Source organism: Chrysemys picta, chromosome 11, assembly GCF_011386835.1.
Source record: "Chrysemys picta bellii isolate R12L10 chromosome 11, ASM1138683v2, whole genome shotgun sequence".
NCBI classification, from domain to species: domain Eukaryota; kingdom Metazoa; phylum Chordata; order Testudines; family Emydidae; genus Chrysemys; species Chrysemys picta.
The window spans coordinates 44,401,003-44,422,960 of NC_088801.1; the positions used below are offsets into that span (position 1 = coordinate 44,401,003).

General features: G+C 40.5%; 1 protein-coding gene across 15 annotated transcripts in view; it reads right to left on the bottom strand.

Annotated features, from left to right (window-relative positions):
• Positions 1-21,958, bottom strand: part of CCDC141 (coiled-coil domain containing 141) — a 147,789-nt gene that overhangs the window by 36,050 nt on the left and 89,781 nt on the right. For 14 of the 15 annotated variants that reach the window (XR_010591332.1, XR_010591331.1, XM_065560825.1 and 11 more), the window contains 9 exons: positions 21,428-21,619; positions 19,629-19,805; positions 16,188-16,367; positions 14,141-14,263; positions 12,978-13,166; positions 11,669-11,848; positions 10,242-10,391; positions 1,194-1,334; positions 309-503 (listed from right to left, as the gene is read on the bottom strand). Coding sequence is in view for 13 of the 15 variants with exons in the window: in XM_065560825.1 (XP_065416897.1) it covers positions 309-503; positions 1,194-1,334; positions 10,242-10,391; positions 11,669-11,848; positions 12,978-13,166; positions 14,141-14,263; positions 16,188-16,367; positions 19,629-19,805; positions 21,428-21,619 (1,527 nt within the window). In the remaining 2 variants the exon portion in view is untranslated. The remainder of the gene's footprint in view (positions 1-308; positions 504-1,193; positions 1,335-10,241; positions 10,392-11,668; positions 11,849-12,977; positions 13,167-14,140; positions 14,264-16,187; positions 16,368-19,628; positions 19,806-21,427; positions 21,620-21,958) is intronic. The other variant, XM_065560826.1, reaches the window with a different exon arrangement.

A 21,958-nucleotide genomic window follows, 5' to 3' on the forward strand; every position in this document is an offset into this window, starting at 1 on the left:
TGCAGATCCAGTGGTCAAGGAGCCCAGGGTAGGATGTATGGAACTGAAGCTGTAAATCCAGCTTGTTGGTTGGAACAGCAGCTACAGAAGGGCTGTGTTGCAGCCCCAGAGGTGAAGGTGGGTGAGTTAAACGTATCCCCCCCCAAAACTCCAAGGTGTCTTCACAAAGGCAGTACAGGGACTTATGGGTCCAAGAGGATTAATGGCACAAAGTCTAACTATAGAGGAGTACACTTTTATCTCCCCTTGCAGGCCCCATACTGGCCCTTTATCAGAGCTACAGAGTGGATTTCAGATTTTATTAATACCTCTTCCATCATCTGCTGCAGATGCTCAATCCGATCCAAATTTTGCTTGTAATCCTCCACAACTCTGCCAAATTCGCTCAGCTGTTTCTGTAACTCGTTGACTGACTCCAAGAGAACACCAGCTTTACCATCAGGATGATTTATTACACAGCCAGTAACTTTCTTCTCTAAATTATCCATCTTCTTTCTCAGAATCTATTTTGAAAAGTGCACTCTTGTTAACAATTATGACAGAAAGGTCATGGATGTTTTAGAAATTGAACAGTAGGGAAAATTTGCAAGCCTCCCTTCATAGCCTGTTGTCTAAAAACTACAGTTAAGAACACTATACATTTTCAAAAGCAAAGACAGAAGACTCTACCCTAAGATGGGCATGGACAACTGCTATTGCAGTCAATGGAAAAAACACACATCTCTCCAAAGGTAAATTGAGTTAAACATTTCCAACTTTTTAACTTCAAAGAAATAGATCTTCCTAGCCATAAAAGATAGGCTCTTATTATTCACCCTTGAATAGAAAGATCTAGATGGTATCTAGAAAAAGGTCAAAGGAAGAATTTTAGCTTCTCATTTTGACTTAAAAACAAGTTAATTTTTAAAGCTTATTTTGTTAACTTCTACAAGTATTAATTTCAACATACAGGTCAAGAAATCTGATGTCAGTAACATCAGTGCAAATCTGGAGTGATTCCGCTGATTTGAAGAAACAGGAGTAGCTCTCTATTTACACAGTATAAATGATGTCAGGAACTGATGTACACATTGTATGGTGTTATTCATAGATTGGAAGGCCAAAATCACGTAGTCCGACCTCCTGCTTAACAGAAGCCAAACCATTTCACCCAGTAACACCTACATCGAGCCCATAACTTCTAATGTTATTACCTGCATTTTTTCAGCATACATTTCAACCTGCTGAATTTGTATCTTAAGAACTTTCAGATTTCGAGCTTTTTCTGTTTTCTTGGTATAGTTAAATTTCAGGTTGTTGAATTTCTTTTTCAGATCTTTAAATGACTCTCTGAGCTGTAAGAAAATTAGCATATTTTTCAATAAGAAACACCAGAGCACATTTTAAGATTGTTAAATGGCTGCTAAGACAAACTAACTACAACAGGAACATTCAGAGCTTCTCCTGGGGATTAAAAACACTATAGATCATAAAGGAATCTTTGTGCCCTCCGTTCCTCAGCAGGTAAAACTATAAGTCAATGTTTCTTTTCAGTAGTGGAAAAATCTTGCTGAATGAACATTTAACAATATTACATATAAATCCTTGAAAATATACCTGTAATATAAGCATTCTTCTGATGAGAAAAATTTGCTTAACTGCCTAAGGCCAACATAAAGCCCTACGTACCACTTAAGCCCTGTGAGCATGAAAGGCATGAAGAGAACAATTGCATAAGGGAAGCTTTGCACCTCCTCATGTTGAAGGGGGTCTACGAGTCAGCTAGCACAGAAAGGGATGGTTTGGTCAGGGTAGGAACCAGTGGATACTTGCTTAGGGTTAAATCCTGGCCCCAAAACTTCCATTGACTTCAATGGGGCCAGAATTTCACCCACATGAGGTATGCACAGGAATTTTGTCTGATATTCTAATTCATAGGCTGAAGTAGTGGCCATGGAGGTGCTGTAAATCCCATGACCTGCCCATGTGTTGAGGGACATGAGTTTCATACCGTACAATTCTTCTTAGTTCCTGGATGAATAGTCCACCGAGGCTTGGATGAATTTCATCCATTGTGACTTTCCCCTACAAAATTTGATTTAGTTTGTATCACCTTAGTTTTTTAAAGATATGACATGATCATTATACTGTGAACTAGTCTTTAGCAACCACTCATGGGAGAGACAAAAATTAGTTAACAGGAAAGGTACTTTAATAAATGTGGAACAACCACTTAATCCATTTGTTTGGGGATACTTTGGGAGATTTTCTCCAGATAGCAGGTTCCCTAATAAGAATATTTTTTTTGTATAAAGTTCATTCCAGAAAAAACAAGCATTTGTGTTACATAATCAGAATATTACTGCAGTTGTAGGCAGTGTATTAGCTGTATAATAAGGAAGGTAACATTTAAGGCCCTGATCCTGTTCCTGATCCTGATCCATGCTTAATTTTATACACAGTGAGTGGTCTGATTGTCTTCAATGGGACTAACAATGTGTAAAGATGTTCATAACTCTTTGCAGGATTGAGGCTTAATGTTGTGTCAGCGCTGGAGCTTTGATGAAATTTTCAGACCCATAGTTTATTTGCCAAAAAAATGCAGTTTCAGAGTGACCAAAACAATCTGAGAATTCGGCAAATAGTTTTAGCCAAATACAAAATGAGGGGGAACTGAAATAGTTGAAATGGTTCATTTCAACATTTTCTAAATGACACATTTTGACTTTGTTTTAAAGCAACGTTTCATTTTGAAACATAGCTAGATTTGTTTATTTTTTAAAGGATAAAACACGCCTGAAAAACAAAACAAAATGAAAAAAAAAATCATTTAAACCCAAACAAAAGACTTTGTTCTAAGCAAAACATTTTTGTTTAAGTCAGGAAAAACAAAAAATATTCAGTTTTGGTTCAACCAGAAACAATTATTTTTTGTTAATATGATTTAAATATGCACAAAAATCATGCATAGTATATTATAATATCAATGTAAATAGTAAACAGTGCTCATTACCATGGCATATAATTGTATAGGCCTGTTATGGTTTTATTTATATATTTATTTTTACTTTGTTATCAGTGTTGCTTTGGGTTCATTTTAAAATGCTCTGTTATAAAACATATTTGGGGTTTTGTACAATCCTGTTTGTTTCCCTATATAACAACTTGCCCTATATATTCAGTGAGATTAGCACATTGAATGTTTTGTTGAATTCCACTAATATTTTTTATTGGTTCAGAGTTATTTTTCCTTGAATCTTATATAGTTCTCCAATTTATTTATAACTGCTAACATGTCTTTTTTGCATATTTATTAAACAAATAACTTTAAAAAAAAGTTTTTAAGGGATAGACCACAAGAGACATGAGTGAACCATTTCTGTTTATGATGTGCTACTATAATTATAAGAAGACTGCTTAAAATATATTTTTGGTACCTTATAAAAGACATCATTAGAACTAAAATTTAATTTTGAAATAAAAAATTCTAACAATGTATAATAAATACAAATAAAAGAATTTAAATGCTTTTTTTAAAATCGGGGATCCTCCCACCCCAAACTTCATATACCCTCACAGATTAAAGACTTTTGCTTTTATAAGATCTTGTACATTATGGCTGTATGAAATAAACTGTTCTAAAGTGATTTTTATCTAGACCAAGCGATACAAAGTAGATGTATAAAATTCTTTTACCAGTCTTAATGATCTAGGGCCTGACCTGTTCCTACAAACACTTATACTGGAGAGTAACTTTATTCGCTTGTGTAGTATCAGTGGGCTCATGATCAGGCCTCCAATTTGGTATTTAACATGTTTGAGTTTTTGTGTATTTAAGAGTCAGTCAGACATATATTCAGAATCCAAAGAGTAATGAATGCCTGTTTTGTAGTTACTGTAAGCACAGTGGCTACTCATACATTATTATTATTACTTACTAATGTTAAACCACCAAGGGACATATTTTTCATTTGCATTTAATCTAGGAGGATAAAATTCCCAGCTAGCACATGATATAAGCAATGCACAGACAGATGGCATTGACTCAGTCTGAGAGAAAGGAAGGGAATTCTATCATCAAGTGTGATCTCCAATTAGTTAAGCTGTTCATCCCTCCTAATTACAAAGAATAATAAATCTATGATAAAGCACCATGTTAATAAAGGCAGGTGTATGGACTGACATTTTGTCTTCAAAATACAAAATCTTCATTTTAAATCTAATTTGGAGGAAAATCCCAGGACTGACATATAGATGAGTAAGAGTTTATTTTGGTTTACTTTCAGAGCTTATACCCATACACTACTAATCATTTATAAGGACAGAGGCTCTTTTCATAGCACTATGGGTATGTGAAATGAGATCGCCTTGTTTCAGATAAGATGGTTCATGTGTCAAAGGTCTGCAGCTGCTGTCACTCTTCTCTCTCAGACTCAGTAGAAAACCAGCTCAAACTCAGGACCATACACTGCTCCCCATCGACGCATGCAAACAACTACTACTGACATCAGCAACTGCATGCTCTCATTGAGGGCAGTATACAGCTCTGAATATTTAGAAGCAGAGAAATCTAACCTTATCTCAGTTCTTCACCCATTTACTGCAAAATGCAATGTGAAATTGCTAAAAGAACTTTTCCTCCAAATACCTACATGATTTCAGCCTCCTGGTTTAATGGAACTTTATCACATAGTGATCTGACCATAGTCTCATAGTCCTTATTCATGCAGCTGTTCCTAACTATAGTCTCCTGTGTCATAGGTGGAGAATGATGGTGGAGGAGGGGGATGGCTGCTACCACTTGCTAAGACTTATCACACAAGAAGCACAAAACAAACACTAAAAGCAAGGCATAAAGCCACTTTAAAAATGTTTTTGTTAACTGTAAAGTTTAAGAAAAACATTTTTCATTCATATCCAAGATTCTTCCGGAGGCACTTCAATGAGGCATTCCCCTCTCCTTTTTCACTCCCACATAACCTCCTGGAGTCTGGGTATGAAAATAGGCAAGAGGGGAAGGTGGCTGAAAAGAGATTTTCAAAGGGATAGAGACAAAGGAACAAACAGAAGCAAAGCTGGCTAGAAGGTGGGGAGAGGAAAAAGATTCCCTTCAATTTATCACTGGTTATGACTTTAGCACTGGGATCTTGTCAAGTCGGCAAGGTGCTGAGAACCCTCAACTCCCACTGACTTCATGAATTGAGGGTGCTCAGTACCCCTCAGAAGTCCTCAGTACCTGGTAGGATTGAGCCCCAGGCACCAAAGTATACCTCCCTGTAAATTTGAGGAATATAACAAGATGGGGGCTTGGGGAGGGCTGAGGCTCAGTTCAAGGTACATTATGGTACAGATTAACTGCAAGGTGGATTGCAAAATTATTCCCAGCTGCGAAAGGTGTTTTTTTTTTTTTTTTTTTGCTGCAAACAGGGCCGGCTCTAGGCACCAGCAAACCAAGCACATGCTTGGGGCAGCACATTTTCAAGGGCAGCATTCTGGCCCTTTTTTTGTGTGTGCGCGCTTCCGGCAGCAAACGCCTAGAGCCGGCCCTGGCAGCAGCAGTACGCCGTGCACGGGGGGCGCCCTGTAGGTGCTGCGGTTCGCGCCACGGGGGAGCAGTGCCCACACCTTGTGGCTGGGCCGGGCAGGCTTCGAGCGGGGGACACTCAGGCTGGGGGACACCCCACGGGGCACACGGAGCCACCTGCAGGTGCCGCAGGACAGCTGCCCCCAGCGCTGCAGCCGGGGTTGGGCGAAGCGGCCTGAGCCACCCAGGGACTATGGCAGGGCGGCCAGAAGCAGCAGCAGCAGGGGGGCCATAGAGGGCGGGGCGCTGTCGTGCGGGGCCTGCGTCCTGCTCTCCGGAGCTCCGCTCCCTCTGGGGCTACCCTGCCCCGGCTCCTTAGCCCTCTGCCGGGGCGGTCCCCCGGCTCTGCCCTCCCGGGTCCCGGCCGGTCCTGGATGGAGGGACCCTGGGCTGAGGCGCAGCCCAGGAGCCCCGCTGCTTTCCCCGACCCTGCCAGTGTCAGACCGGCTGGAGGTGAGGGGGGAGCGGGCAGAGTCATCACTGGTGGGGGGGAGCCCAGGGCTGGGGCGGCAGGGGGTGTGGATGGGGGGGGGGGGAAGAGAGAGCCCAGAGCTGGGGCAGCAGGGGGTGTGGGTGGGGGGGGAAGAGAGAGCCCAGGGCTGGGGTGGCAGGGGGTGCGGGTGGGAGGGGGGAAGAGAGAACCCAGGGCTGGGGTGGGGGGCAGCCAAAAATTTTTTTGCTTGGGGCAGCCAAAAACCTAGAGCCGGCCCTGTTTGCAAAGGTCAATTTGCAAAAAGAATTAAGTCATTTTTAATTTCATGTGCATTAGCTAAACACAGGGCTAGATCTTGGACTTATCACAAGGCCTGAGTAAGGGGAGCACATAGGTGCACTATCCTAAAAACATATCAGTGAGTCACAATTCAGACCCTGGCTCTCCTTTGTTCAGGGTAGCCCCATACCTAGCACAACTTACTTCCTCGCCTATACTGGCTGATGCACTTGGGTAGTATGGAGGGGTGGGGATGGGAGACATTGCAAAGCTCCACCTGTATTCTTTCTCTGCCCCCCTGTGTAGAAAGAGGAGCAGTAGCTCTGTAGGGGCTGTGTCCCCTTCTTGTGCACGGACCAGTTGTACAGGTAGCCCACGTAGGCAGGTAAAGGGGATAAAAGACCTTGACACCTGCTTCAGACATTACAAAGGCTTACAGGGCATGAGCTCTTGTTTTTGTCTTTGCAAGCGCTCTTTTAAAAGTAACAAAAAGACACAGATTTCTTTGTTTTGTCTGCAAGACTGTTGCACATCTGGCTTTACACATCTGAACATAAAATTTTTTCCCTGCTTTTTAAAGGAGCATTGATCCTTTACTAGTAGACCAGAGTCTTAAAAACAAAAAAACAAATACACCATTGCTTCTGATCTGAATAGAGCACTTTCAGATACCAATAAGTCCCCGATCCTGCAAACACTTACAGCACGTGCTTTACACACATGGTTAAACTCATCACACTAAAGTTAAGCATGTGCATAAGTGTTTACAGTAGGGTCTAAAATTGCTGATCACAAACTGTTTTGAATTTACATTTGAAATTTGGTGTTGCCGATTGGTAAACTGCAAATAATTAGGTTAGCTGGTTGCTGTTAGTGTACTGTTTGACAGGCACTAACAACTGCTTCCTACTACTGAGAGATGAAGTGAAATGTTTACTGGCTTACATGTGGTAGGTGGCAAAGGAACTATTATTTGATACATGGGTGCTTGTTGTTAAGAATAATATCAGCCTTATTACTGATGTTTAATAAATACATTTTAAAATAATTAATTGCACTATTTTAAAACTCTTAAGAACAAACTCATAACTTTTACCTTCTTGAACGAATTCAGTGTCATCGATTTACTTGGTATCTATGTAGTTTTAGTTTAAATGTTTAATGAAGAAAAGTGGCAATGGATTAACATGTATTCAGGTACAATTATCTAAGCGTTTGTACAGAATTTGTATTTGAAACATCCTCTGTGCTAAGTAATAACGGAAATGGAAACTAATTAAAGACAGACATCAAAGGGGCTATTTAGCATTATTTCAGTTATATTAAATACAACATTCAGTTAGGCTATTGGGTGATAGGCATTAACCCAGTCAGCCAATCTACTTTCCCAGCTACTTTTATACCTTAATTGAAAATATAACCATGTAATTATTTTTTCAGGGGGTTTTCATTAGGTTTGAGGACCTAATGGGTTGACTGTATTTTGCAAAGCAGCTACTCAAGAGTATTGATGAGTAACAAGTGCACTGACATTTATTTCATTTAGGTTTTGGGGACAGAGGAGCATGAAAGTAATTTCTCACTTGCTCATGCTCTCTCTGGTTAATCCAAAGAGTAAATAAATAGAAATATCATTTTACTTAGCAGGGAATCACATCCCCTCTGCCATACTGTGATCACGGCATAATCCTAGGAACATAGGAATGAAACCGGAAGTCCATCTAGTCCAATAACCTGTCTCTGGCTGGTCTTAGATGCAGAGCTGGTTGGGGAATGTTTTTTTCCCCCCTGCAGATAATCTTCAGTTTTCAGCAGAAAACTGAAATCAGAAATATTTTGACTGAAACCTGGAATATTTTGTTTGTGAAGTGCTGCTGCGATGCTTTGTGCTGCTGTTCTCCTCTCTAGGATGGGCTCCCTGGTCAGACTACATCTCCCATGATGTACCCCAATCTCCCCTGCCCCATTCTGAAGAGAGGTGGTTCATACTGGCAGTTGGCTGCAGTGTATCATGGGGGATGAAGTCCAGGGGGGAACCTGACCCACAGAAGAGTCTGGGAGCATGAGGCACCCGAACTACAACTATTATGAGGAACCACAGTGTTACTTCAAAATCAAAATATTTCAGTTTGGGGGCATTCAGTTTTTCAATAACAATACTGAAATTCTCCCTGAAAAGTAGACATTTAAAAATAAATAAATAAATAAATAAATAAATAAACCCCGTTTAATCAAAACCCCAATTTTCTGCTGAAAAACAGTTCAATGGAAAATTTTCAACCAGCCCTTCTGAGAAATGTACAAGATTCCCTTTAATAGACAATTATAGATTAACCTATTTCAATTAACCAATTTCAACCTATGTCAATTTCTTCCTAATTTTGATTTTTGCTCTGACTGCTACCCAACGAACTGTGGATGTTCTCATTATCTACACTGAGTAGCTAACCCATTTTTAAAATCCTAACCTTCTTGACCTCTGTAATGTGTTGTGTCAGAGAGAGATTTTTCATTCATTGGTTTTAAATGTTACCATGTTTGATGAGAACAGGGTAAATATGAGTGCCACATTTATCTTCTCTATACCATTCATTAGTATGTATACTCTTTCTTGTCCCCTCTTATTCATTCTCAGTCCTTTCAATCTATCAAACCTCTATCCATTTTTGTTGTTTATAATTGAACCGCTATTTCTGTTAAATATGCAAGGATATTTTATTGTTATTATTTATTAGTAGTATTTGTATTACCATAGTGTCTAGGAGCCCTAACCATTGAATAGGACCCTATTGTGCTAGGTGCTGTACAAACATAACAAAGAACTGGGCCCCTGCCACAAGGAGCTTACAATCTAAGTAGGGTGCCCAGAACTGAACACAGCATAAAAGTTTTCAAAGCAGCATGTATGTTATTTTAAAAGAGCTAACTGTAATATAGCACATTGGAAATATGAACCTTAAATTTGTTTGTTGACTCGGTTAAAGGTGACCTGCCAGGGGAAAATACATGGATCTTATGTCCCTTTAGTTTCTTTGTGGTGTATAAAGAAAGCCTGAAAGGTTTTTGTTAAAAATTAAAATAAAATAAAGTAATGAAAATTTGCTTTTTACAGTCAAAATCCAAGATATTTTTACCCTGGACGATGCTATGGTGACTGGCAAAATAGTGACATTGCAAATGGATCAACTGATAGGCTAAGTGACTTTTAGTCAGACTGATTAATGTTTTTCTTTCTTTCTATGTTTTGGTTTAACTTCAGTGCCTAATGAACGCTTGGCTGAAAGGATGTCCTGTTAAAGTCTCAACACTGCTGCAATTTAAGGTGTCAAACCACATAGCTGAGGCCCCCAAAATTCCTCTAAGACCCAGAGAAGATCAGATTTGACATTCTGATATTTCTAAAGTAAAAAATGATTAAGTGTTTTGTTTTGTCTTTTTTAATGAATGCCTTCTGGTCTTGTTTATACACAATTAAAAAAGGAGGGGTTGGTAAAAAATCATTTAAAAAATCCTTTGCAGGTCACATTTAAACCTCTAATTATAATACAAATAATTCTTTTTAACGTGAGGAACAACGGTACAGTTACATGATACATAAAATACTGCATTTGTTTGAGGCTTTTCTTTAAAGACATTTATAAACCCAAGCAACTGAACTAAACCAGATTTAGATAAGAGCTATGCTGCACATCTGAACCTGAGAAAGTGCAGCTGTTATATTTGCATCCCTCTTTTTGTGTGTGAAAACCATTAATGTCAGAATAGTAACTTAATGTAGATTTGAATACAGGGTTGGATTTTAAACATAGGCCATAGATTTTACTTGTATGTGGATCAAGAGCTGCTGATAAGATGAAAATCAACTTTACTGTATATGTATGTGGTATTTGTGGGAATACCTAAGCCATAACACACATTATAGGACACAACAGTTTGTAGTAATTTAATCTGTTCTTTTCACCAGACCTCATTTATCTCTTCTCTACTTGTGCAGTACTGGAAGTTGTGTGACAGTTCCTCCTCATACTTATCTGCTTTGGTTCTCCAGTTAATGCTGTCACACTCCAGTGTAGCAAGCTCCTGCTGTAGAGTCTTTACAGAAATATTAAAGCAGTTCTAAGAAAAGAGAGAGTACAAAATGAAATAATTATGAGCTGGATCTGCTGCCTACACAACATAGCAAACACCTAACTCATATGACATTGCTTATGGTTTAAAATACAGAAAACGTTTCTGCTTTAACTTCGACTTAGTCAATTACAAATAAAATTATTTCAAAGAAAGAATATCTATCCCAGTGTGGGTACCATTAACCATTAAGGGCTAGATTAAGGCATTGATCCTAGCCTATAGAAAGGGGAAACGTGGCTGCACCTCCCCAGAAACAGTCTAGGACAGGAACTGTGGTTCAGAGTTGCAATTCCTGCCCTGTTGGTCCTGCTTTGAGCAGGGGTTTGGACTAGATGACAACCTGAGGTCTCTTCCAACCCTAATATTCTATGGTGTCCCCCAGGTTCTGGCCAGTCCCCTCTCCCCTATCTATGGGGAGTAGTGGCACCTTAGAGCCTGCTCCCTCCCTCCCATGTGCAGACTGGTAACGTGGATAATGTGTGGAGGGGGAGAATGGGAGTGCTTTGTGCCCCCTTTCCTCCCTTGCGCAAATATATAGGACAGTGACAATCTTGCCAGGAAGGAATAATGCTTTCCTAAAACAATACCCATTTCACTAGGAAAATTAGTCTCTGGAGGAAGGCTAGAATCTACTAATAAGATGACATTTTAATTATATTTCCCTGTTTGTTTTCTCACCATAATTTGTTTATAAAAGAATACAGATGCAAAACCACCTCTAAAAAGTAGCAGGAGTCTAAAACTTACATACTTTAGTAGCTGTCAAGAAATCAGCTATTAGGACCTGACCTGCACAAAGAATATTAGGGAGCAGGAAAGCAGATTTTCCCTCCCCTCCCTCCAACACTGACTGTATTCACAGAACTCATAATTAAAAAACAACAAAAAAAGAAAAACAAAATAGTGAGATTTCTGAAAAACTAAACATGTTTGCTCTGCACCACAATGATTCATAAAGTTAGTGGGACTGCAAGCAGTAAGCTCCACTGTTGTTGAAGACTTCTTTTAGTTTGATACAAAAGAAAAATCTGCAGACAAAATCAGATTCACTACATTAAAATACATTTAAAAAAAAAGTATGAAAATGCTTAACCATTTTGCTTTCTATTTTCTGCCCTCTTTTAGAATAGTTATTAATGCTATGTATTAGTTTTCCCCCAGGGCATTAATGTGTTGTATGCACATCTAGAAGTCAAATAGCTCTAATGATTCAAGCTATTATATGCAATACTAAATGTACTGATCTTTCAGATATTACTTACAGGATGCTGCACTGCAGAAAGGCTGTCCACTCCTAGGGTAAGAGCCAGTTTATATAGATGTCCAATATGCGCATGTTTTTCCTGAGTATTAGCAAGGTGGACTCTAGCTTGGTGTGCATCATCAGGGATCTCACTTGTTTCAGGAATCTCCAGTTCTCCTGATTTTTTGAGACATTCCAGCTGGAATATGTTTGAAATAATTTGTTAAAGGAAGTTATACTATTCTCTTCCTCACCATCATATATTAACATAATAAAATATGTAGGGGTAGGCCCGAGGCACAGAATTTGTGATTTAGATCCAGAGTTTGAGCTCACCAGATTTCAGAGGATTTCAGATCCAGAGTTTCAGTTCAGTCCCACAGGTGGGTAAATGTTTTTAGTTTGGGCCTGTCCAGGCTCCTTCCCCACTCTGAACTTTAGGGTACAGATGTGGGGGCCTGCATGAAAACTTCTAAGCTTAACTACCAGCTTAGATCTGGTCCGCTGCCACCACTTCCAATGAGCTAACTCCCTTCCCTGGGTAGCCTTGAGAGACTCTTCCACCAACTCCCTGGTGAACACACATCCAACCCCTTGGATCTTAAAACAAGGAGAAATTAACCATCCCCCCTCCTTTCTCCCACCAACTCCTGGTGGATCCAGACCCAATCCCCTTGGATCTAAAAACAAGGAAAAATCAATCAGGTTATTAAAAAAGGCTTTTAATTAAAGAAAAAGGTCAACATCATCTCTGTAAAATAAGGATGGAAAATAACTTTACAGGGTAATCAAACTTAAAGAGCCCAGAGGACCCCCCTCTAGCCTTAGATTCAAAGTTACAGCAAACAGAGGTAAACACCCTAGTAAAAGGTACATTTACAAGTTGAGAAAACAAAGATAAAACTACCACGCCTTGCCTGGCTGTACTTACAAGTTTGAAATATGAGAGACTTGTTCAGAAAGATTTGGAGAGCATGGATTGATGTCTGGTCCCTCTTAGTCCCAAGAGCGAACTCCCACCAAAACAAAGAGCACAAACAAAAGCCTTCCCCCCACCAATATTTGAAAGTATCTTGTCCCCTTATTGGTCCTTTGGGTCAGGTGTCAGCCAGGTTACCTGAGCTTCTTAATCCTTTACAGGTAAAAGGATTTTGGAGTCTCTGGCCAGGAGGGATTTTACAGTACTGTACACAGGAGGGCTGTTACCCTTCCCTTTATAGTTATGACAGGGGCAAAACAAAGATGACAGGTAGTATCAGAAACAAAAAGAAATTAGTTGCAACAGGAAAAAGGTATATATTTTTAAGGATAAAGATTATTATACTTACTTGTTCTTTGACATGATGGAATTTGACTGACTTGTTGAAGATTTCATCATATTCTGTCATCCTTTCTTTTATCCTCTGATGAAGATCAGTAAGCTCACTTACTTTCTCAGAATTTTCTTTAACAGGAACTCCTTTTAGGGTCAGCAATTCTGATAATTTTACTGTGTATTCAACCTCAGCAGTTAGTTGCTAGCAAATAAACACAATGCATTATTCAGATTTGCAGGAATTACTTTTCATGTATTATTTCATCAAATGTAAATTAGCGATGGGGAAACCGTCTTAGAAAAAAAATGCTATCCTCTTCTCAATGCTCTTCTGAGTCTTTGCTCATTTCTAGACGTGAACCTGAACTTTTTAGAAATGGATCTGAACCAAAACCTCAGATCCATAAACTCCTACAGTTAGGAATGTCTGGACCAGTCTGCATTTCGAGCTGTGGATAATCTAGTTTTTTGTTTCCCAAATTTTCAGTTTCCTTTGTACTTCAGGATTCTAGCAAGGTCAAGAACTGCAGGGAACAAAATACAATGAAAAGGGATCTTCCTGTAGTATTGACACTCCTTTCTCATTTTCAGATAGATATTAACTCGTTGGATACTAGAGAATTCACAGATGAATGTCACCCTAGGATCTGGAATTTAGAGGTGGCAAATAGGGGTGCTTTGCTAGGAAGCAAGGAGGTCTTTTGGATGCTGGAAGGCATGAGAGGTGGGCCACAAGCCTGCAGAGCACGAATGAGAGGAATGGGAGACAGAGACTTTCCTGGACTCAGGAGTTGTAATGTGGAGGAGGTAAGAAGCTCATATACAGAAACACCCCAAGCAGTTCTGCAACTCCCAAGCATGAAGCTGGGATGTTCTCCTTTTTTTGCCCTTGTGCACTGGACTAGTCTTTCTTCTGTATATCCAGCCTTTCCTTGTGCATCATTCCCAATGTGCAGCTAATATTGTAGGTGACATTCTGAGGCATTTACACACCACAAAAGACAGTTTGCATCACAACCCTATATAGAGTATAAAATGTAAAGCCTAATCCTGCAAAGACTTTTTCCTGTGCACAGCCTCATTGAACTCAATGTAAATGTAACTCTTTGCAGGATCAGGGATTTGCAAAGAACTTTCTTTCACTTTGGATCTCACCAATCCAATCTGTTTTCTCACCTGAAACTGTTGTTTCATTTGATTAAATTTTTGTTGTAGTTCTAAAAAAATCTGAAGGTTACTCCCAAGGTCAACTGCTGCAGGTCTGAGAGCCTCCTCAAGAATCATTAAGTTATGAGTAGTCTAGAAGAAATAGTGACACAACACACGAGTACATTTTTATCTGCATTAAATAATTTCCATTTCATTTAAAAGCTCATTTTTGTAAATAAAGTAAAAAAAAACCTCATCTAAGTTCTGTCAGTAGAATTCCATAGAGTGATATTACACCTATAAAAAAGGCATTACCTAAAGGTAATGTAAAGGAAGCTGTCACCTGTCCTAAATTTGTTTTAAAATTATAAATCTCTCTCTCTCTCTCTGGTGCAAATCCTCTGATGTTCTAGGGTTACCATATTTAGTGCCTCCGAAAGGAGGACACTAAAGGGGCCTCAGCCCCGCCCCCAGCCCCGCCCCCGCTCCCGCCCCAACTCCCCCCCCCCAAAGTCTCCGCCCCCTCCCCTGCTTCCCGCGAACATTTGAGTCGCGGGAAGCCTGAAGCAGGTAAGGGGGGATGTGGGGGGAGGAGGCGCGGCCCACCCCCAGCACCGCAGGTCCCCAGCCCGTCCCCCGAGCCCCCGGCCCAGCCCGTCCCCCGAGCCCCCGGCCCGGCCCGGCACCGGGCGCCCCCGAGCCCCCGGCCCGGCACCCGAGCCCCCGGCCCGGCACCTGGCACCCGAGCCGCCGGCCGAGCCCGCGGCCAGGCCCGGCACCGCCGGCCAGGCCCCCCGAGCCCCCGGCCCGGCACCGCCGGCCAGGCCCCCCGAGCCCCCGGCCCGGCTCCGCCGGCCGGGCCCCCCGAGCCTCCGGCCCGGCCCTGGGCCCCCCGAGCACCGCCAGCCGAGCCCCCGAGCCCCCGGCCCGGCCAGGCCCCGCTCCGCCGGCCCGGCACCGCATGTCCGATTTTCCCGGACATGTCCAGCTTTTTGGGATTTCCCCCCGGACGGGGATTTGGAGCCCAAAAAGCCGGACATGTCCGGGAAAATCCGGACGTATGGTAACCCTAGATGTTCTGAAGGGCTACTGAAGACCCTAAGCACAGTGCAGCTGGAGAGATTCACTTGCACTAGGTTGAGGGGAGGCTGGAAAAGCGACACACAATGGAACCCATAGAGCTTTCTCTGCAAGAGCTTGGAGAGTGGTTTAGCAATAACTAGGTTGGGGGTATCAGTGGATAAACAGTTAGTCAGATGAACTGGCTAAAACATGCGATACTGGTCACATAGTGGGCTGCAGCCATCACTGTAGCTGCTGAAGTAATCTGCAATCTGCCCTTGGGCTAGAGAAAATCCTTTTCTCATTAACCACTGCATAGCCCATTTACTCTGGCTTTGTTCACAGAACTAGGATTTGGTTTACTGGAAGTAATTAATACAGATGAAGTAACCATTCAGCCACAATCATGCCAGAGAGTGATGTCTGGCAAGGTAAATTTAAATGCTCTTCTTTTCAATACAAATACATGATTAGAAAATTGCAATGTGCTTGTAAAAAAACTAAGAAGAAACCCATAACATTTATAAACATTCTACATTTTTTTTTTCTCTTTCAATGTCTCTTTCAACAAAATATTTGTAAGCTTAAAATTCAGTAGTGGTATCAGATTCCATTCCCACACCCAAAGTTAATGCTATGCACTATATAAAACAGTGGTTCTCAAAATGTTGTCTTCAGCAGAATTTTATGGTGTGCACAAAACAAAAACGTTAGAAAAATCAAGCAGTTTATTGCAGCAAACAGAGCTGGCTGAAACGGTTTCAAAATTTGAAATTACAACCAATTAAATATTGAAAAACAATTAAAAATGGGAAGAATTTTCGGCATGTTTCATTCAACAGTAGCAGAAAATAAAGTTGGAGATATTAAAGGATGTAGTCCATAGGGTGATCTCTGTTGCATAATCTGCAGAATTAAGTGGTGAGAGAACCACTGACAAGTGATAATTTCAGACTATTAATGATGCAGAAATGTTTGCCAAAACTGTCTTCTTCAAATATGTTTCACTTACTTTTTTAAATTGCTCTTTAAATTTCCAACATTGTTGTTTGATGGACTTTTCTTGATTGATATGGAGCTTCCATGTTGTCCACAGGTCTGTCAGCTCTTCCTTTTCTTTATTTAGTTTGTCGATAGTATCTTCAGTTACTTGCACAACGTTTTCCAACTTTAATATAAAATTCTTATTCACCTGGTAAATAAATGATAAATGCATTTTCATTTCCCCCAAAGAGAATAACACATTTTTACAAGAATACAAAACAAATTTAGAGTTTTTCCCTCAACAAAATTTAAAAGAGAGCAGAAAACAATCAGTCTAATCCAGCATAAGCATTTTGGAAATTCCTGGTTGTGTGTGTATAAAATGCAGTGGTTAAAGAGGACTGGGTGGCTGAAGGGAGCGAACATTGGACATGGGAGGCTGGTTCTTTGGTTCAGCAGTGACCAAGAATTATCGCCTTCTAATGACTGCTTGATTGCCATGCAAAATCAGGTGGTGTCTTCAAGCCAATTCTTAATGGACAGTGTTCAACATCAGAAAAACCACCAACACTGGCATTAATTCAAACAGTTGTTGGAATGTTCAGCAAAGGATTGAATGGGACTGAAGGAGGAACTACTTACTTATCCTTAGTTGTGGTTCCCTTTGCACAGGCTGAAACCCTTGTGGGATAAAATGAGGCAAACGTATTCAGTACTTGTGGGTTTTTTGTCTTTGGGGTCTTTTGGAGGACTCACCTCAGTGACATCGTAGAAAACTTGGTAATTCTCTTTACTCTTTTCCCAACTCTAGCCCAGATTTTTTCCTCTGAGGAAGGCTGTTGTGTGTAAACTATATCAGACACTGATAAAGATTTATAATATACCCCCCAAGAATATACTAGGACCACATTAGCAGAAGACATGTTGGCAGCAATATCTAAGTCTTGGAAGAGGCAATATCGGAGAGAACATCAGCAAGGATAAACTGTGTGGAGACAGTTCTATCATCCATTTTTCTAAAAGTATTTTCATATTTTCCACTAGTACAGACTGCCTCTTAGTGGATGCAGAGTAAATTGTATATTGCACAAATAGAAATATGAGAGTCTAATGTGAATAAAATGTGTCTGTGAAAAAACAGTTCTAAAAGGTTATTTTATTTTAATCACAAAACTTTTTGTGCTTGCTTGGCCTTGTCCTGTTAGCCGGAGTCAGCAGTGCAGTCTTGTAGAGCATGTAGGATTGGCACAGCTTTTACAAACTGTCTGGCCAGGCTGAACGTTCTTGATTTAAAATGAGAATTTTCCCTCTCTTAGGTGGACTGTCTGCCATAGCTGACAAGCCTCACTTGATTGGATAGGGGACACAAAGAAGTAAAGTGACTTTCCCAAGGTCACCCAGCAGAGTGAAGACTAGAACCCAAGTCTCCTGAGTCCCAGCCTCAGACCCACCCCACTGTACCACACTGACTCCACTCACAGAAGATTTTAGAGTTGAATTGATCACACCACCACCTAGCACTCATCTAGTGCTTTCTTAGTTTGAAAATATTGCACAAATACTCATCCTCGCTGGCCCCCTGTGATGTAGGGAAGTGTTAATTTCTGCATGGAGACAAACACAAAAAGGCTAACATGACTTGCTCAGACCACACAGCATATCAGTGACAGAACTAAGCATTGCCTGGCATCCAATCTGGAGGTCAGTGCTTCACCTAAAGACCAATGGCCTGAAACTTTTCCTCCTCTGGAGAAACCCATAAGAAGGGGGTTTGGGAGACAATGTCCATGAGGATCTCCTTGCAGAATTCCTCCCCTATTGTTCCTTTGATGGGTGCGGTTTGCTTCATCCCCAGTGGAATAGGAGTTAGGGCCAGCCCACAAACCTGACAAAGGATCAGTGATCTGCAGAAGGCCAGGGTTATTCGCATGGAGACTCTGTGATTCCACAACCCCAGATGGCACAGCTCCATCAAAATCATGCTAACAGGGATCCTGACTGTGGTGGCCCCTGGGACTCTCAGAAGGCACCTGAGTAGGAGAAATAATACCATCCCAAGCTATATAATCTTCTCTGCTTAAACTACATAGGGCTGGCCTACTTGCTCTTGCTCCTGGCTTCCAAGTGTCCAGCCTACTCATGCAGATCCCAGATATGCCAATTGCCCTCCACAAGGTGCAGAAGAGGGCTGAGAGGTGCAGATCTAGCTTTCCTCACTCACATTCTGCATGGGATGGGAGGGATGATTTCACCTTTAAATTGTCTACAAATGCATTTTATCCTTATACACAGCTGGATCAGCTGGTCACTTGCTAGCAATTCCTGCATGGCCTGAAGAGGGTTACATATCCAGGCATGCCCTACTGCACTGTAATGGAAGGTTTTCAAATTCTGCAAGATCAATCTACAAGAATTAGGTGGTGATAAAATGTTTAAGCTGCCTTAACTTCCTTTGAAATTTCAAGTTAAAAATAATTCTCACCTAAGAATTTCCTCCCAATTTAACCACATTACTGTTAATACGGTTGGAGCCATCAATATTGTGTTTGCTTTACAGCCATGACATCAATATTAGAGCTGGTCAGGAATTTTCCATGGGAATGATTTTTTGATAGCAAATGCAGTTTCTGCAGAATCAAAATTTTCAAATTTGCTAAAAACATTAGTTTTTCTGATGAGAAAATCAACATGAAATATTTTGTTTTGGGTCAGTTCAGCCTGAATCAAGATATTTTGTTATATTGAGTTGACCCAAAACATTTGGTTTCAAATCAGTTAAAAAAATTAAAGGGTATTTTACTAGCATTGCCTTATGGAAAGTGTAGTTTGGGTCCCTCACTGTCTCCTTTGAGTTGGGCTCCCTGGAGGACTTCATCCTCCACAATGCAGCATAGACACATAGATAGTCCTCCAAGGAGACGGGCTCATAGAAGACAATGGGGGACCCAAACTATGCCTCTCATAAGGCAATATGCTTGGGAAATGCTGTGTAATGTTGATCTCACTTGAAAAGGAGCCTTTGGAGTGAATTCAACAAAACAAATTGAAACATTTCAATTTCAGAAATATCTAAATGTTTTGTTTCTATTGCAAATGTCAAAATGAAATGTTTTGCCATTTCCAAATAAATTTTTTTTAGAATTTCTGTGCTGCCAAAAAAAAAAAAAAAAAAAAAAATCAATCCCATTTTGAAATGAAAAAATAAATAAATAAAGTGTCAAAATTTCCCACAGGTGGAAATTCCAAATTTTACTCAGCTCTAATTATAATCCCCCTCCCTCCTCCCGCCCCGTGACACACAATAGAAATACTGTGCCCTGGGCAAGCTCCTCGGGGCATGGGAGTAGGATCCAAGATCTACTCTTAATCTGTCAGTGGTTATTGTAGTTTAGTGCATATTTGAAGTTATGTTTGTGAATTTAACAATTAATCCTTGCTACAGTGATAACTCAGTGAACTACAGTCTCACCATATTTAATGAATTAATAAAATCATGCCCCATATCTTGAGTGGAAAGAATCTTCTTTAAAACGATCGGCCACTGAGTATCAGCTGACTCAGTCACAGTCTTGTTTTCAGCTTCACTCTCTGTTTGCACAGGCTCAGATTTATAGAATTCCTTCAGACTTTGAGCTTGGTCATTTACCTGCAGAGAAATGCAAGAATAAAAGTACAGGCCTCAATCTCTAAAATCAGACGTGGTGGGAGATTTGAGTAATACATTAATGAATGCTTTCCATGGTTTAAACCACATCCTCCTCTACAGAAAATTGGACTATCATAAAACAAGCAGAAGTGTGTTAAGTAACTCGGAAACCTATTTTAACAGCTGGCAAATAGGCTAGGGACTGAAGTGAAAAGTTTATTATTCAACGAGAGCTTCTAAGCACAGAGCAATATGTTTTTAAGTTGTTAGCAATTTGTTCAATGTCTGTCATCTATTATGTAAACATTATAATTTGCTTAGCTCCATTTAATGTGAAGTAACAAAAATTAACATTAGATAAACACAACAACACATGTGACAAACAAAAAAATACTGACAGTCAAACATTAGGATATGAACAAGTAAATGTGATCTTGTTCTTAATTACTGTCACTAGAATTGAGAGCTTAGTTACTATGGCCAAATTTATCTAAAAGATCCAGTTCCACCTCTGTTCTCATTTTAGTTTAAAACATACAAGGAAAATATTAGTTAATAGTGTTAAAGTATTTAAAAACAAGGATCCAAAAAACCCTAGTTCTATCCCTAGCCCAGGTTTATCAGTTACCAAATGCATGTTAGAAATGAAGGGACTGATTATGGTCTCAACTGGAGTGGTTTACACTTGCATCATTTTAACTCATTTTTTGCACCAATTTAACTAAATTGTTTTTTTCTACCAATTTAATTACATTGGTAGAAAAACCAGACCCTAGTGTGGACAGAATTATACTAATATAAAGAAATTAGATCACATAGCTTGGTTTTGCTTAATTTACTGAGGCAAGCTGTACCAATGTTAGCACTTTTATATAGATGCCCACATGAGGGGTCGCACTTATTTAACTACATTGGTGTCTTAAACCAACGTAGTTAAATCAGTGCAAAAACTGCATGCATGCAAATCCTTATGCTTGTGTAAATTTACTGACCAGGGCTGGACTACACACAGTTCTTGCACTGATTTAATTGAGGCTCTATCTGAGGAAAATGACCTCATTTGGAATAGACTGCAGTCTATAGGCTGTGTAGCTAGGAGCATGGGTGCCAAGTCTGTATAATTTTTGGTGGTGCCCAGAACGGGTCCAAGTCCTGCCCCCCACACCTGTCTTGTAAGTCGATATATATCCTACCCCGTCCACTCCCTCCACCCTAGGCGCGGGGCCGGCAGCGGAGCCCCGGGCAGCAGCTGGGACCCCATGTAAAAAGTGGAGGTGCTGCAGCACCCCCCGCACCCTTAGTTCCTTTGCCTATGAAAATAAGATTAAGTGTGCCCTTCAAGTTGATGCTCAGTGGACAATTGTGAACAGCGATACTGTTTTCATCAAAATGTATGTAAAACATAAGCCCAGACATTGGTGGAGCCAGGCTCACGTTCTTGAATATTGGTGGAGCATGGGCACCACGGGCCCATATAACTTGCCACCTATGGCTAGGAGGCCTGCACAGCTTCCCTGGCATAGCAACCCTAGATCCTATTTTAGGCTAGACAAAACCCTTGTTCTCTCTCCTTCTTGTAAAATTACAGAATGAAGTCCAGTAATTCAGTAGGGAATCTGTACCTCCTTCGCTGACTTTAAAAATGCCACATAAGCTTTTAGAACATCTAGTTTTGAACTAATATTTTTGTTAAGTGTTGTCAGTTCTTCATTTAGAAGATCAGCTTTGCTAGAGAAAGCTGCCACCTCTGCAGGTTCAAATTCTTCCACTTCATTAATAATTCTCACAGCTGCTTCCAGTTCATGTGATGTTTCCTATGAGGGCATAAGCATAGAACACAGTATATGGTGATTGGAAAGGGCTCATGAAAATTCACATCCTAATGTTAATTTCTGGTAGTATTGGTTCTTTCTGTTTAACCCACCCACCTAGATAGCAAAGGAACAACTCAAAATGTACATTAAATGCCAAAGCTAAACATCCACCTCCTGTGATGGTTTTGAAACCAAACACAAAGCCTGAACATAATAAAATTTGCTAATTTTAAATGGAAAAAGTGTGGGTCTGAATATTTAAAATCAGTGTAGCCACTTGACAAAAAAGCAATGGAAATTCTGCACCTGGGAACGCTGATAGAGGAAAGGGATGTGCCA